This window comes from Phoca vitulina, unplaced genomic scaffold (genome assembly GCF_004348235.1).
Source record: "Phoca vitulina isolate PV1807 unplaced genomic scaffold, GSC_HSeal_1.0 scaffold3, whole genome shotgun sequence".
Lineage (NCBI taxonomy): Eukaryota > Metazoa > Chordata > Mammalia > Carnivora > Phocidae > Phoca > Phoca vitulina.
Window position 1 is genome coordinate 66,153,960 of NW_022589706.1, and position 16,048 is coordinate 66,170,007.

Here is a 16,048-nt window from a genome sequence, read left to right on the forward strand (position 1 = left end):
ATGTTTATAAATGACACACAGCATCTTTCAGTAAAATACAGTTTTATAAATAGTTTTAAGTTAGTTTGGGGCAAGTCTTGACAAAAATGTCCTCAAAGAACAGTTATTTCATAGCACACACAATGGATAGATGTCTCCTTCTCTCACTGGCTTGGTTTAGAGTCTGAGAACCAAAACTAAGCTGGTAAAAAGAAACTGGCTTACCCTCATATCCAAGACTAAAGATACAAACCTTTTGTCATATTGCTTACCTAACAAGAAGTATATTATACAAGTAAATATAATACTTGGTAATATCCTCATGGGTAGTAAATCAGATAACAGTTTTCCAAAGAAATAAGATGACACTCTGTAGTATCCACTGATATATTCATGTCTAAAAAAGAAAAAAAGTGTCCTACATTAGTTTAGGAAGGCAGAGACCAGCTTGGGCTGCTTGCTCACCTACAGACTTCGCCGCCACCAGGGGTCTAATGACTACAGCTTCTCACGTCCTTGAGGCAAACCCCCGCCACCATCCTGTCAGCATCAGGCACCATTTTGGATGTGAGCCTTCCCTGTGATGTCACCCCCACACGAGTCTGTGCAATACCCCTCTTCTCGTTATAGAACTCCCTCTAGATGCCATCTATTCTGCCCCCTGAGCACCCACTCCCAGTGGGCAGATCTGCATCTCCTCCCTCTCTTCCAACACTGGCTCTCCTTGGAGAACAGCGCTCCAGTAGCTGAGCTCAGTTATGGTAGAGGCTTTACTTTCTCCCCACTTCTGATTATGAAGAAGGTGGCTCTGCTATCCTCCGAGCTTCCGAATGCACCTTGGATCACTTCTTCCACTCTCATGATAGAAAAGAAAATGGCACTTCTTCCTTCAACAATCATACCTTTCAACTTTCAACCACACATCCCTGTCAGCCATCAAATCCTGCTTCCTTCCCTCTCCAGTTCTAGATCCCTTCCTCTTCCTGACATCTTCCTCCTGTAATTCCAAACTCCTCCACCAATATCTTTCTTTCCCTCTCGAATGATTCCTTTCCTCAGCATGTAAATACGGGCAAATCTCATCCAACTTTGAAAAACAGAAGAAACAAAACAGGCCCTACTTTATTTCAAGGCTGCCCTTTTTGGTTCCTTCCATTCCCCTCCCATTGAGGGCTAAGCTGGGTCCACATTCTTTGTCAACTTGACCTCCACACCTTGTATTTACTGCTCAACCCACCACCTTCTCTCTACCAAGCCTCTCTAACTTTTCCTGTAAGGGCCATCATGACTTCTCATTTGCTAAAAACAAAAGATCCCTTTTAGCCCCTTTATCGCTTGCTTTTTCTGCAGCATTTGGGTTTGCTGGCTCTGCCCTATTCTTGAACTCCTTTTTCCCTTGGTATCAAGCCCCAGATGCTCATGATTGTCCTTCCAGCCTCTGGCTGCTTTTTCTCAATTAACATCGGCAATCCCCAGGAACCAAGCTGTGGCCCAATACTGGATATGACCAGTATGACCAACAGCCCCTGATATCGGGTAGCCCCCTTCCTGGAACAGAGACCTACTCACATAAAGAGCTTCTTCTCAACCACAAAGAGCTCCACAGCTGACACACTGCTGAAACACTGGTTGGTCGTCAGGAAGAAGAGCACCCCTGATCTGCAATGAGAGAAAGCGGGGGGAAAGCACTGCAGTCGATTAAACATTCTTAAATCAATTTTCTAACTGCAAAACTCTCTCCTCAAACGATACCTTATAACATGAAATAGAAACTGTTCTGGTTAAAACAGAGGGAAGTATGTGCCCCACCAGCTTTCTCCCCACCATCTCTGTGTATCCACAGTGGTACCCCTGGTACTCCACAGAGCACAGTTTGGAAGTCAAGGTCCTGGGTTGCTATGGATCGAACTGTGTCCTCCCCAAATTCCAATGTTGAAGCCCGAACCTTCAATGTGATGATATTTAGAGACAGTGTATTTGGGAGATAATTAGATTTAGATGACGTCATGAGGATAGAGCCCTCACAATGGGATTAGTGCCCTTAAAAGGAAAGGGAGAGACATCAGAGTGAAGAACAAGAAGAAAGAAAGAAAGAAAGAAAGAAAGAAAGAAAGAAAGAAAGAAAGAAAGAAAGAAAGAAAGAAAGAAAGAAAAGAAAGAAAAGAAAGAAAGAAAGAAAAAGAAAGAAAGAAAGAAAGAAGAAAGATGGGACATGCAACAATTCAGCTCAATTTGTTAAGCCTTGTATCTAACAATACTGTTATGTTCATCATGATTCTGAACTAGTAGATACTGACATTACTTCTAAATCATATGATTTATAGTAAATACAGTTTTATTGCTAAAGAATTTAAGGTATTCTAATTCTTTTTTTTTTTTTAAGATTTTATTTATTTATTTTGACACAGAGAGAGAGACAGCGAGAGAGGGAACGCAAGCAGGGGGAGTGGAGAGGGAGAAGCAGACTTCCCGCTGAGCAGAGAGCCCGACGCGGGGCTCGATCCCAGGACCCTGGGATCATGACCTGAGCCAAAGGCAGACGCTCAACGACTGAGCCACCCAGGCGCCCCTCTAATTCTTTTCAAGCTGGTAATCCATGTCTGTAATATCTACTTATTGATCCAAATATTTTTTAAAATATCTTTTCTCTTAATACATATTAATTTGTTTAGCTATCACCACAACCCTGTAAGGTAACTATTAGGTCATAGAAGCTCCTACTCTACATATAAATAAAACCCAGCTTGTTAGTTACACAGGTTAGAGAAAAAGCAGAGAGCACCTCTTTGGGATAATTCATTCCCAAAGAAGAGAACCAAAGCACTGGCCTCCTGAGCAATTTCAAATGATGAAAAAGTGGCAACAAGTTTATGTCAAAAATACAAATTAAAATAAATCCAATGCCCTATTCCTCCAGAAAACATTTGAAGAAACTGCTAAACCTCTTCTTTATTTCTCTGGATTCTTCTACCAAGAATTGTAATGGTTAGATATCCAATTCCTCTTTAAAATTCCAGTTGCAGGGGCGCCTGGGTGGCTCAGTCGTTAAGCGTCTGCCTTCGGCTCAGGTCATGATCCCAGGGTCCTGGGATCAAGCCCCACATCGGGCTCCCTGCTCAGCGGGGAGTCTGCTTCTCCCTCTCCCTCTCCCCCTGCTTGTGTTCCCTCTTTCGCTGTGTCTCTCTCTGTCAAATAAATAAATAAAAATTAAAAAATTAAAAAAATAAAATTCCAGTTGCAGACAGGTTTTCCAATACTTTTTCCGAATACTTCCCACTGCACAACACAAAAGGTCCATGGGCAATAGATCCTGTGACCTATATTCTGTGCTTGGTAAAAATATGCTACCTACAATGGGTACAAATCATCAATTACTAGCAAGCTTGGAAACAAGTGAGAGACAACCACACCCTTCAGGGAAAGTAAAGAGAAAAACAGTGACGTAACTCTGGAAATAAGCTGCCATAATAATCGTAATGTAGAGTAACACTATCTGATTCTATACAAGAGAGAATTTATTTTACTTGAGTGAGGAATTGACTTTTAAGCTTATTCTTTCTTTCATAAACAGTCAGACATCAAAACAGATTCGACTTAAGCTACTGCAACTTTCCTCATATCCTTATGGTAAAATGGGGATAATACCACCCCACCCCTTGGGGCAGAAGTCTGCGTCCATGGTTTAAAACACAGAGCACAGTGCCTGGCACAGAACAGCTTTCTACATGAAGTACAAGGAGAACTCTGCAGTCTTTGACACTACTGAGCATATACATTCAGAGCGTGCTAGAGCCCATTACTAAGTCTCATCATGAAAAAATATTTTTAAGGACACATGGTGACTAAAACTCGGTAAGGTAAACTAACGTAAGCGCTAACCATATAACAGAAAAACCTGAGTGTCATCCACCTCCCCAGGGCAAACAAATCAAAAAATATAAAGGAAAAATTATTCACAAGCAACAAAAGCAAAAAACAGATAAACTGGACTACATCACAATTTAAGACTTTTGTGTATCAAAGGACACTCTCAACAGTGAAAAGACAACCCACAGAAGGTCAGAAAATACTTGCAAATTTATACCTGACAAGGGGTTAATATCCAGAATATATAAAAAACACTTACTGTTCAACAATTTAAAAATCCAATTAAAAAATGGGCAAAGGATTTGAATACACATTTCTCCAAAGAAGATACACAAATGGCCAATAAGCACATGAGAAGGTTCTCAACATCACTAATCATTAGGGGATTGCAAATCAAAAACCACATGCGCTATCACCTGACACCAATTGGGATGGTTATTATTATTTAAAAGAAAAAAAAAACAACAGAAAATAACGTTTGGTAATGTTGTAGAGGAATTGAAAGTCTTGTGCCCTGCTGGTAGGAATGCAAAATGATACAGCTGCTGTGGAAGATAGAATATTTCATAGAATTACCAAATAATCCAGTAGTTCTACTTCTGGGTAAAAATCCAAAAGAATTTAAAGCAGAGATTCAAACAGATATTTGTACGTCCACGTTCATAGCAACATTGCTCAATTAGGGGTAAAGGGCAGGCCACTCCAAGATGGGTCACTTTGACATGAAAATTATTTTGAGTTAAAAGCAATCAAGACCTGGCAGACTCAGGAAAAGCTTTTTATCTCACGGCACCTGGGTGGCTCCGTCAGTTAGGCATCTGCGTTCGGCTGAGGTCATGATCCTGGGGTCCTGGGATCAAGCCCTGCGTCGGGCTCCCTGCTTGGTGGGGAGCCTGCTTCTCCCTTTCCTTCTGTCTCCTGCTCCCCCTACTTGTGCTCTTGCTCTTTCTCTCTCTCTCTCTGTCAAATAAATAAAATTTTTAAAAAAAGCTTCTGGGTGCCTGGGTGGCTCAGTTGGTTAAGCGACTGCCTTCGGCTCAGGTCATGATCCCAGAGTCCTGGGATCGAGTCCTGCATCAGCCTCCCTGCTCAGCAGGGAGCCTGCTTCTCCCTCTGACCCTCCCTCCTCTCATGCTCTCTCTCTATCTCATTCTCTCTCTCAAATAAGTAAATAAAATCTTAAAAAAAAAAAAAGCTTCTTATCTCCCCCACAACTGCCTAAATTTAAATTGGAAAGGAGAGCCTTTTAAGAAGAGAGCTATTAAGAAAGATGCCTCTTGGGGCGCCTGGGTGGCTCAGTCGTTAAGCGTCTGCCTTCGGCTCAGGTCATGATCCCAGGGTCCTGGGACTGAGCCCCACATCGGGCTCCCTGCTCAGCGGGAAGCCTGCTTCTCCCTCTCCCACTCCCTGCTTGTGTTCCCTCTCTCGCTGCGTCTCTCTGTCAGAGAAATAAATAAAATCTTTAAAAAAAAAAAAAAAAGATGCCTCTTTGCCTAAGAAACTTATTTGCATAAGAGGGCAACCTTTGTTTTCCAAACATCATCTCCCACCTCCCTGCTAAAGTCTTTCTCCCCTTACCCTACCCAGCCTTCTCCTTAGCTCATATAAGCATCATGTTGTCTCACTGCTTTTGGAATTTGCATGTCTGTGTGGATTCCCTCTATACATGCTATTAAATTTGGTTTTTTCCTGTTAATCTGTCTCATGTCAATGTGATTCTCAGTCCTACTAGAAGGACTTTGAATGACAGAGGAAATTCTTCCTCCCCAACATTCACAACAGCCAAAAGGTAGAAATAACCCAAGTGTCCAAGGAAAGAGAAATGCATAAACAAAATATGGTATATCCATGCAATGGAATATTATTCAGCCTTTAAAAGAAAAGAAATCCTGACATATGCTACAACACGGATGAACCTTGAAGATACTATGCTAAGGAAAATAAGCCAGTCACCAACGGACAAATACTGTATGATTCCACTTATATGAGTACCTTGAGTAGTCAAATTCAGAGACAGTAAGTATAATGGTGGCTTCCAGGCACTAAAGAAAGCGAGAATGAGGAATTATTGTTCAATAGGTACAGAGACACAGTTCAGGAAGAAGAGTTCTGGAGTTGGATGGTTGTGATAGTTGCACAATAATGTGAACATACTGGGGAGCCTGGGTGGCTCAGTCAGTTAAATATCTGACTCTTGATTTTGGCTCAGGTCATGATCTCAGGATCAGGAGATCAAGCTCCAAGTGAGGCTCTGCACTCAGCGCAGTCGCTTGAAATTCTCTCTCCCTCTCCCCCTCCCCCCATTCGCACGCTCTCTCTCTAAATAAATAAAATCTTTAAAAAAAATAATGTGAATGTATTGAATGTCACTGTAACTGTACGCTTAAAACTGGTTAAGAAGGTAAAAATTAATTACCTGTATAATCTGCATAAATTACCACCACACACACACGCACACACACGCATTCGGCTTGCAGTTCACTGACTTATCCTACTCCTCAGTTTACCCTGTGCTTGTCTCAAATTCAAATTCTTCATGGATTTTCATTAGCTAGAAAGATGTAACAGCACTTTCTCAAAACCAAGATCCAAATTTACTTACCTATTCTGGATTCCTGTAGGATCATTTTTTAGATCATAGAAAATAGCGCCAATAACCAATCCCAGGATGACTGTTACAATTATCTTTTCAAAAAGAAAAAGAAAAACAAGTGGTAAAACTTAACACACCATTTATTATTATAAGACATAAGGCTACATAATCAAATTTCTCCACTGAGATAGATACTTCAAGTGGTTCAGACAAAGTCCTTGAGTGAATATAAAACAGTGTATGTTATTAGACTGCTTTCTAAAGTAAAAAATAATTGATTTGTGTGTTGGGGAGGCTGATAGAACACAGTAGACCCCTGGAATGCTAAGGTTCCTCCCAGTGATTCACCAGGCCAGTTCAAGGTCCAATTCAGGCCACTAGGCCTGGGAGGGCCATATACGGTAGGGTAACAATGCAAGCGCCTGGCTAGGTCATTTGAGGAATAAAGTCCAAATAGATAAGAGTTCTGACCTGAACTCTCAACCTTTTGTGCTAGTGAACATGCAGTTTTATATTTCAAGGGGTTCAAATAAAAACAGGATATCTTTACTCTTACCATTATAAATAAATAAAAATTTTCAAACACACATAAAAAAATTCTAACAATGTTATTCTGCGTGATGAGGAAGCAGGGGTAAGCTGACCGCCGACCTGACCCAGGGGGCAGGGCATGCCTGCACTGGAAAAGCGCAAGGTCACTGCCACCAAAGCATTCAACCAGCTCTTTCTGAAGGTACTCAAATGCTTCCACTACCCATTCTCTTGTCACAGCTTCTCTAGCAACCTCCGTCCAAGGGCCTACAGCCAACAGTGTACAACTAAGCTGCCAATTCTTTGCCGCTCTTACCTACATCCGCTTACTCCATGTTTGGGGACTCCTAAGAAGACTACATAAACATCACTTTTGTTTTTAAGATTGATAAAATTGTCTCTTAAGGACACTTCCAAGCAAAGGATTAAGGGTTATACTGTGGTATAATTCATTTAAGAAAATTCTATTTATTGGGGTGCCTGGGTGGCTCAGTCATTAAGTGTCTGCCTTCGGCTCAGGTCATGGTCCCAGGGTCCTGGGATCGAGCCCCGCGTCAGGCTCCCTGCTCAGCAGGAAGCCTGCTTCTCCCTCACCCACTCCCCTTGCTTCTATTCCCTCTCTCGCTGTCTCTCTCTCTCTGTCAAATAAATAAAATCTTTAAAAAAGAAAAAAAAAAAGAAAATCCTACTTATTGTACTTTTATATTGCATTGAATATAAAAATAGAAGGAATGGTTATCTAAAGAAAACAAAATACCCCACCATGTACCTCGGACCCTTCAAAGTTAAAAAAAAAAAAAATCTCAGTACTACAACAGTGTAATGGTATTAAGACTTGAAATTTTTTACAAGCCTATTTTGGCATGAAGCAAACCAAACTGGAAAAGAGGATCATGATCTGTGAAGGCTAGTTTGTGAAGACCACAGTCTGGAAAAAAAGTATGATCTGAGATGTCTTCAGAATTCCTGTGCTAATAAGACAGTCAGAAATTTGGGAAAAAATCTATTACCTTGGTATAATTTTCATTACCCTCAGAATATACTGCATTTCATGCCAACAGTTCAAACTTCCAAAATAAACAATGATGACTCCATTACCACGTGTGCATGTGTATATATACAAGTCTACTTTCAGACAATAGAACTTTAGGAATGTTCAGACTTTTTATTTTATTTTATTTTATTTTATTTTAAAGATTTTATTTGTTTATTTGACAGAGAGAGACACAGCAAGAGAGGAAACACAAGCAGGGGGAGTGGGAGAGGGAGAAGTAGGCTTCCCGCTGAGCAGGGAGCCCAATGTGGGGCTCAATCCTAGGACCCCGGGATCATGACCTGAGCCAAAGGCAGACGCTTAATGACTGAGCCACCCAGGCGCCCCGGAATGTTCAGACTTTTTAAACTGGACAATCTACATGCTTGTTTCTTTAGTATTCAAATATTTGATATCCTAGAGTAACAGACTGGACTGTCAGTCTTATCATTAGGATGTTTACTAAAGGTTTCAAAGTTCTAAAAGAATGTTCAAGTCAGCTTTCAAACACATTGACAAAATGACTAATCTCGTAATTTTGTCATGCTTTCACAAGGGGCATCTAGGTTATTCTTTCTTGCATTACAGAAAAGAAAAAAAACAAGCAAGCTAAACACTGCTCAACAGAGTGCACAAAGACACTCTCTGTGAGTTCTGTACACCTGGTCTCTGAACAGAGGGGAAAAAAATTCCCTAAATATGTTATTCTGTCATGTTCAAATGTGTTTAGCAATATTATCTCAAGGTGAGTTCTGAGGGATAATTATGGCCATCACTCAAAAAACTAATCCTTAGTCAAATGTTAAATATGCCAATGGAAAAATTAATCTCTAAGAGTTATAACAGTGTTTTCCAAATAGATTTGATCAGAAAAACCCATGGCACATTAAATGGACATTAAATCCTTTTATACAGATGATCCATTTACTCCAAGATCATCCAAATACAACCTTTGGTTAAATGGCATTCTCGGAAGCAAAGTCTGAATCACATAAATGACTAGTTGAAATCTAAGTATGGCTGTAATATTACCAATACGAGACTTATCAGCAGGAAGCTGTAAAGCAGTTTAATAGCCTCACAGTCAAATACTTAAAGAAGTAAACAACATACATACAAGATTGAAAATACTAAACCGAAGGTCAGCCAGGTAGGGTCCACAGGCCAAACATCGCCTGTCGCCTATTTCTGTTTAGCCCTCTAGCTAAGAACAGGTTTTACTACCTTTTTAATGGTTGGGGGAAAAAAGGGTGAGAGAAGAAGACTATTTCTTGCCACATGAAATTTAAATGAAATTCTAATTTGTGTCCCTCGGTAAAGTTTTATTGGAACATAGCTATGTTCATTTGTTTATGTATTATCTATGGCTCCTTCCTTGCTAAAATGGCAGAGTTGTCTCAGAGTACCCAAGACAAAGACCACATGGCCCGCAAAGCCGGAAGTATACACTATCTAGCCCTTTACAGAAGAGGTCTGCCTGCTCCTGTCCTAAGTTAACATTCCAGTATGTACAAATATGAATAGGTAATGCTCAGAGAGATGCAATATTCTATTTTTGTTCTACAACATTGCCATGAATCTGAGCATTATGAGGACTCCTTTTGTGGAACTGAGTTCACTGAGGAGGCAAGCAGGTTGAACATGCAGCCTGGAGGCACTAGGCCTGGGTCTGCACCTGAAGGAAGCTGAGCAACAAAAGGTGCAGAATCATGCTGTATTAGAAATAGCTCCACATTCTAGAAAGGGGAAGCCTCTTGCACTGTTGCTGGGAATGCAAACTGGTGCAGCCACTCTGGAAGACAGTATGGAGGTTCCTCAAAAAGTTAAAAATAGAACTACCTTATGATCCAGCAACTGCACCATTATTATTATTATTTACCCAAAGAATACAAAAACACTAATTCAAAGGGATGCATGCACCCCTATGTTTATAGCAGCACTATCTACTATAGCCAAATTATGGAAAGAGCCCAAGTGTCCATCGACTGATGAATGGATAAAGAAAATGTGGTATATATACAATGGAATATTACTCATCCTAAAAAAGAATGAAATCTTGCCATTTGTACAACATATTATGCTAAGCGAAATAAAATAGAGAAAGACAAATACCATATGATTTCACTCATATGTGGAATTTAAGAAACAAAAGCAATCGTAAGGGAAAAAAGAGAGAGGCAAACCAAGAAACAGACTCTTAACTATAGAGAACAAAGTGATGGTTACCAGAGAGAAGATGGGTGGGGAATGGGTGAAACAGGTGATGGGGATGAAGGAGGGCACTTGTGATGAGCACGGGGTGTTGTATGGAAGTGCTGAATCACTATATTGCACATCTGAAACTAATAATACACTGTATATTAACTAACTAGAATTTATTTTTTTTAAAGACTTATTTATTTATTTGAGAGAGCAAGCATGAGAGGGGAGAAGGTCAGAGGGAGAAGCAGACTCCCCGCTGAGCTGGGAGCCCGATGCGGGACTCAATCCTGGGACTCTGGGATCATGACCTGAGCCGAAGGCAGTCGCTTAATCAACTGAGCCACCCAGGTGCCCTTAACTAACTAGAATTTAAATAAAAACTTAAAAAAAAAAAAAGAAAGAACTCCACATTCTAATCACATCCTGCCCAGAACTACTATATATGTGACTTGGACAAGACACTTATAAACCACTTTCAGAAAAAAGAGAAATTTATATTATTTTCAAAGTAAAAAAATATAATGTATAAATCATGCTAAAGAATCAACTCCATTACATTATCTCACTGTTGAAACAATGGGTAAACAAGGTTGACCTTATTTATCAGACTTGTTTCCAAACGATATCAAATCTACTCTAAAAGAAGAAAAACTTAACTTTGATTGATAGTATACAGAAGTATTCATATTCTGACAGAAATACAAAATAACAGTAGCAAAAATGTTTGGAGCAATTAGCAATATGTCTCACAGAGGGATAGAGATTCTTGGTACTAATACTTAAAAGGCAACAGTACTGAAGTACGAAAATTCTGGTGCATGTGTTAAGAAGTCAGTCATATCTTTTATTTTTAAGATTTATTTATTTGAGAGAGAGAGATCTCACGCACGCATGGGGCGGGATGGGGGGGCAGAGGGAGAGAGAGTCTTAAGCAGACTCTACACTGAACATGTGAGCCCAACTCGGGGCTCAATCTCCCAACTGTGAGATCACAACCCAAGCTGAAACCAAGAGTCAGCCACTCAACTAACTATGCCACCCAGGTGCTCCAAGAAGTCAGTAATATCTTATTAGTGCCAACAACATGCCATCTTTTGGTACTCAACAGAGATTCAATGACTGATAATAAATAAAATCAACCACCCCCAAAATAACTGGCTAACCTGATTTCCTTAGAAAGGATGGACCAATGAACTGGGAATACTAGGGTTTTGTAGGACAGAGCACCTGAGAATACAGAACAATAAAAGGGTAGTAATCAACAACTACCAACAGAGCCAGCCGAATGAGGAAAAGAACACGGTTTCCTCTTCATCTAAAGAAAGTTAATCTGACAGTGAATAGCCTTATTTAACAGGATTCAAGCCTGCTTACTACGTTGTGTTAACTGCCAACTGTTTTAGGTACCTAGTGCTTTCCTAAGATGAGAACCCTAAAATGAAGAAGGTCAATGATGGGGAAGAGCACTTGCACACAGGCTCTTCCCTGAGACAGCAGCTGACCCCTGTGACCTTCAGGTGCATTCAGTGAATCTAGATGCAGGCTTCCCTGACCGCCTGACTTCAAATGCAATCAACCCCTTTCTGCTCTCTCCCTCTCTCCCACTCTCCCACTCTCCTTTCCTTCTCTCTTCTCTTCCTTTCTCCCCCACTGTGCTTAAACTTTCTCCATAGCTCCTTTTACCATATGACTTGCTATCTAGTTCATTACTGTATGAATTTGTCATCTGTCACACCTCACAGGAAAACAAGCTCTCTGAGAACAGGGGTTTTATTTTCACCCATTTTGTTCACCACTGTATACAAGCTCCCAAAATAGCACACACGGTCGACGAGAACTTGCTGAATGAGTCAGGAAACGAATGTGTGCAGCCACCAGAAAACCCTAAATGTGGCTAAACACTTCCTTTATTTCACAATTTTTGAAGAAAAGATTTTTCAGCAAAGATTACCCATTACAGCTAGTCTAAATCAACAAAAGTCTTAATTAAGTAGTCAAAAAAAAAAAAAAAAAAAAAAACCCACACACCAAAAAAAAGTTTTCCATAAGTAAAAATTTCATGGTGTTTCACTTGTTCTGTTGGCTGTTTTTATATCCCAGATGGAGTGGGGATAAATAAATGGAAGCTTGGGCAGAAGAGAAGCATAATCCCCAAATAGATTATACCAGAACCTAATGTTCCCAATGAGCATGTCCCAGCATAATCAGAAGAATCTCAGGTTACCTGAGCTATAGAGGCCTGGGGATTGCCCAGTAAGTTTTTGAATGAACGCTTGGAAATCCACCTGAGTTGATGACAGAAGGAGGTGGCATAGGTGATCTCCTTAAAGGTTGAGCTCTTCCTTTTATGACCCTTTACGAGTCGATCTAACTCATCTTTCGTTTTTCTGCAAAAGTCAGAGTTGCCATAAGACTCAGCTATTTTTTCTATGAGTGGAGATTCTCTCTTGGAAGGCTCTTCAGTCTCCTTGACTTTGGAACAAAAGTAGATAAAGAAGGGAAACATTATTAATAAAATAACAACTGATTTAGCCCATTTTTCTGTAACCCCTTTCTTAGATTCTTCCCTGACATCTTAAGTTTAAAAAATTATTAGATCTGTCATCGCTTTACAACATTAGAAAAATATAGTTAACTGGCCGACAGCTTCCATAAATTCGTGAATACAGCAAACCTACTGACCTTTTCCTAACTATAACATTTGAACCCTAATTTTTTTAAAATAGACTTCTTACCATAGGGAGTTATAATTCCTAATATACAAACCTGGTCCTTTTTTTCTTCTATATGCAAATATATAAATTGCCAAGTTTCTTATTTCACAACATTATATAAACAATGGGCATTTTTAAATGAAACTTCCCCTTAGAAGTGACACTATCACATAAATACTCATTTATACATTACATAAAAAATATAGCAATCACGGAAAACAAAATCTATGTTGACCAATACTACAGAGTGAATGTTTGTGTTCCGTCAAGATTTATATGCCGAAACCCAATCCCCAAGGTGAGGATATTTGAAGGGTGATTAAGTCATGAGAGTGCAGCCCTCATGAATGAGATTAGAACCCTTACAAAAGAGGCCCCTCTTCACTTCCATCATGTGAGGAGGCAGAGAAGACGGTCACCCATCTTTGAACCAGGAAGCAGGTTCTCAACAGACACCAAGTCTGTAGGTACCTTCACCCTTCACCTTGGACTTCCAGCTCCAGAACTGTGAGAAATAAATGATTATTGTTTAAGCCACCTAGTCTAAGGTATCTTTGTTACAGCAGCCCAAACAGACTAAGACAACTGTTATCAGAGTTCAGCATTAATATAAATTCACAAAGCCATGTTTTACTGAGCTGCCACAGGGCTAACCTTCAGCAAATTCGGTTCGGCAATAATCTGTGACTCTCAAGAGATTCACATACCTTCGCCCTCTTGGTCCTCTCTGTTTAATATCACAGCAGAGGAGTCTCCATTAATGACATCCAGGAAGAAGTCTGCAGGGTTATTATAAGGCTCACAATGGTAACCTACAAAAAGAAAGCAACTCAGGTATATAAACTTGATGGTCTTGGAAAGTAAAAACTCACTTTCAGGCGTGAGAGAGGTGAGGCAGGGGAAGAGAACCAACTTCTCCCTCATCTTTTTTCCTCTTCTTTCACTGATTTACCCTTTCTTTTTATGTATTCAATCACACGACATTTCAACAATGCTCTGTCTTCCAGAAAAACAACATACTCAAAACCAACCTTGAAAATTAAAAAAAAAAACAAAAACAAAAAACCTACCTTGGACTCCCAAAATATCTTAAGTTAATATCTGGTCCTTATCCATTATAATTCATGAGACCTGAAACAGCTATCAGTATGCTCTGATGCTTATCAGAACCACTTCAAAAATCTAAATATAGGTCCAAGGGAAAAAAATTGAGTTAAAAAAAAAAAAGCTGTAGCTAGGACTAATGCTCCTCAAAGCAAGGCAAGAAGCAAAGAATGCTAAGGCACAACAAGATGGCACTTGGGAAAGGCCAGGGGTGTATTTTGTTCTCCCAGTTCACCTGGGGACTGCCAAATGATCATTTGTTGTGCTGTCGTAATTCCAATATAGAGAACAAACCCCAGAGCAGCACTCCCAAGAGAATAAGACTGGCACCACACAAGTGAATGCTTATCTCAACTTCTTGTAGCATGATCCTCTGAACTCAACTTGGCCTGTAGTCTACTAGGTTCATCTCCTCTAAACTCCCTAGACCTGTGTGTGCTTGTTAACTTTAAATGAGAGAGATTAAACAAAAATTTTAAAAGATGGCTAGTGAACATTTAAAACTATATTTGGAGTCATGGAGCGCCATCTATAATCCTATCCAAATATCTCTAAAATGAAACAGACTGCATGAGTCATATAAAAAAAAAAAATTATGTATGTCCATTCTAAATAGAACCAGGCAGCCCAAAACTGTCAGAAGTGTTAGCCCCTCAAAGTAAGACTTACAATGAGTCATTCTATTGACTGGTAAGTCACTCATACCCCCTCAAGGCCTAAATCTGTAATTTAATGTTACTAGAAAATTTTAAGTAGCATCTTCATGAACCCCCACCAAAGCAGACCAACATCCCATACAAGGGAATAAAATGAGAAAGTCTGATCCATAATCTGGACAAGAAGACAAACTATTGGGGGATATTATTAGGCCTTTTCAAAAATGTTCGCCCGACAGGTAACTGGTTATGAGGCGAACATATTTACTGAACTGTTAGGGAAAGGTTGCCAGAACTGGGAAGAGGATCAGATACAGGCCCAGTAGAAATATCCATACATACATAGGCAGGCATAGTCCAATAGGACAGGAGAGAGATCTAAAGAACAAGCTAGCACTATAAAGTGAAGAAAAACTCTAGCACCAAACTAACCAAAGATGTTTTGGAGTGGCAGAAGCCATAGTATGTCTACTCAAAGACCAAACAGCACTCCTAGAGACCTCCTTTGCTCTCTTCCAGGATTCTATTAATAAAGGATCTTACTGTGTGAAAAAGTCAAGCATACCCACTGATGCAAAGTACCCCAAGGCCTCCTGGGCAGGCCCGTGGAACATTAGTCTTCCTGAGGCCAACAAGGTGAGGCTATCAAACAACTTGAAGATAGAATAACGAGGCTGATGAATGGAGAAGATGATTGTTCGTCCCTGTTCAGACATCCTAAGTTAAAAGCGAAAAAATAAAAGTCATTAAACATCTGAAACGTAAACATCATGGCAACTTTATTCCTGCCTTCAGATCATCTGTTCTTAGTTCGACTTGATTTTCTCTTACTAGCTTCTCATTTCATATCATCTGATAGTTAGGAGACCTAAATTCAGCGCTTTTATGAAACACTAGGGTTTCTAAAGTGCGGTCCATGGGCAATCACCATCAACCAGGATATTAATGAAAAATGCAGATCCCTGGACAGTCTTCTCAGACCTACTGGGCAAGTGAATCCATATTTCTAACAAGCACCCACGTAATCTGTAAGTACACTCAAGCTTGGAAACATACCATGGACTAAATATTAAAATGATGGTTGGATGCCCCATTCTCACTGATCATTTAAATCCCCTGGCTCTTTAGGAATTGGTTTTCATTCTTTTGCCCTAACGATACAATTAACATTACTGAGTACTTACTATGCCTTTGCTATATACTTTCATACTTTTCTCAATTCTCACAATACTGTTACAAGGCAGTACCAATATTATTACCTTTATGCTACGGATAAGACTTAGACGGCTGAGCGACCGGCCCTAAGTGTCACAGTTAGTAAGGGGCGGGGCTGATTTGATCCCTGGTCTGATTCCAAGGCCAAAACATT

The 16,048-nt window shown here is 40.0% G+C and overlaps 1 protein-coding gene across 10 annotated transcripts in view; it reads right to left on the bottom strand.

Annotated features, from left to right (window-relative positions):
* The window catches only part of ABCG2 (ATP binding cassette subfamily G member 2 (Junior blood group)), a 135,165-nt gene that overhangs the window by 11,076 nt on the left and 108,041 nt on the right, over nt 1-16,048 (bottom strand). For 9 of the 10 annotated variants that reach the window (XR_004298883.1, XM_032400782.1, XM_032400780.1 and 6 more), the window contains 6 exons: nt 15,245-15,396; nt 13,627-13,731; nt 12,430-12,677; nt 6,449-6,531; nt 1,549-1,638; nt 252-376 (listed from right to left, as the gene is read on the bottom strand). Coding sequence is in view for 9 of the 10 variants with exons in the window: in XM_032400782.1 (XP_032256673.1) it covers nt 252-376; nt 1,549-1,638; nt 6,449-6,531; nt 12,430-12,677; nt 13,627-13,731; nt 15,245-15,396 (803 nt within the window). In the remaining variant the exon portion in view is untranslated. The remainder of the gene's footprint in view (nt 1-251; nt 377-1,548; nt 1,639-6,448; nt 6,532-12,429; nt 12,678-13,626; nt 13,732-15,244; nt 15,397-16,048) is intronic. The other variant, XM_032400785.1, reaches the window with a different exon arrangement.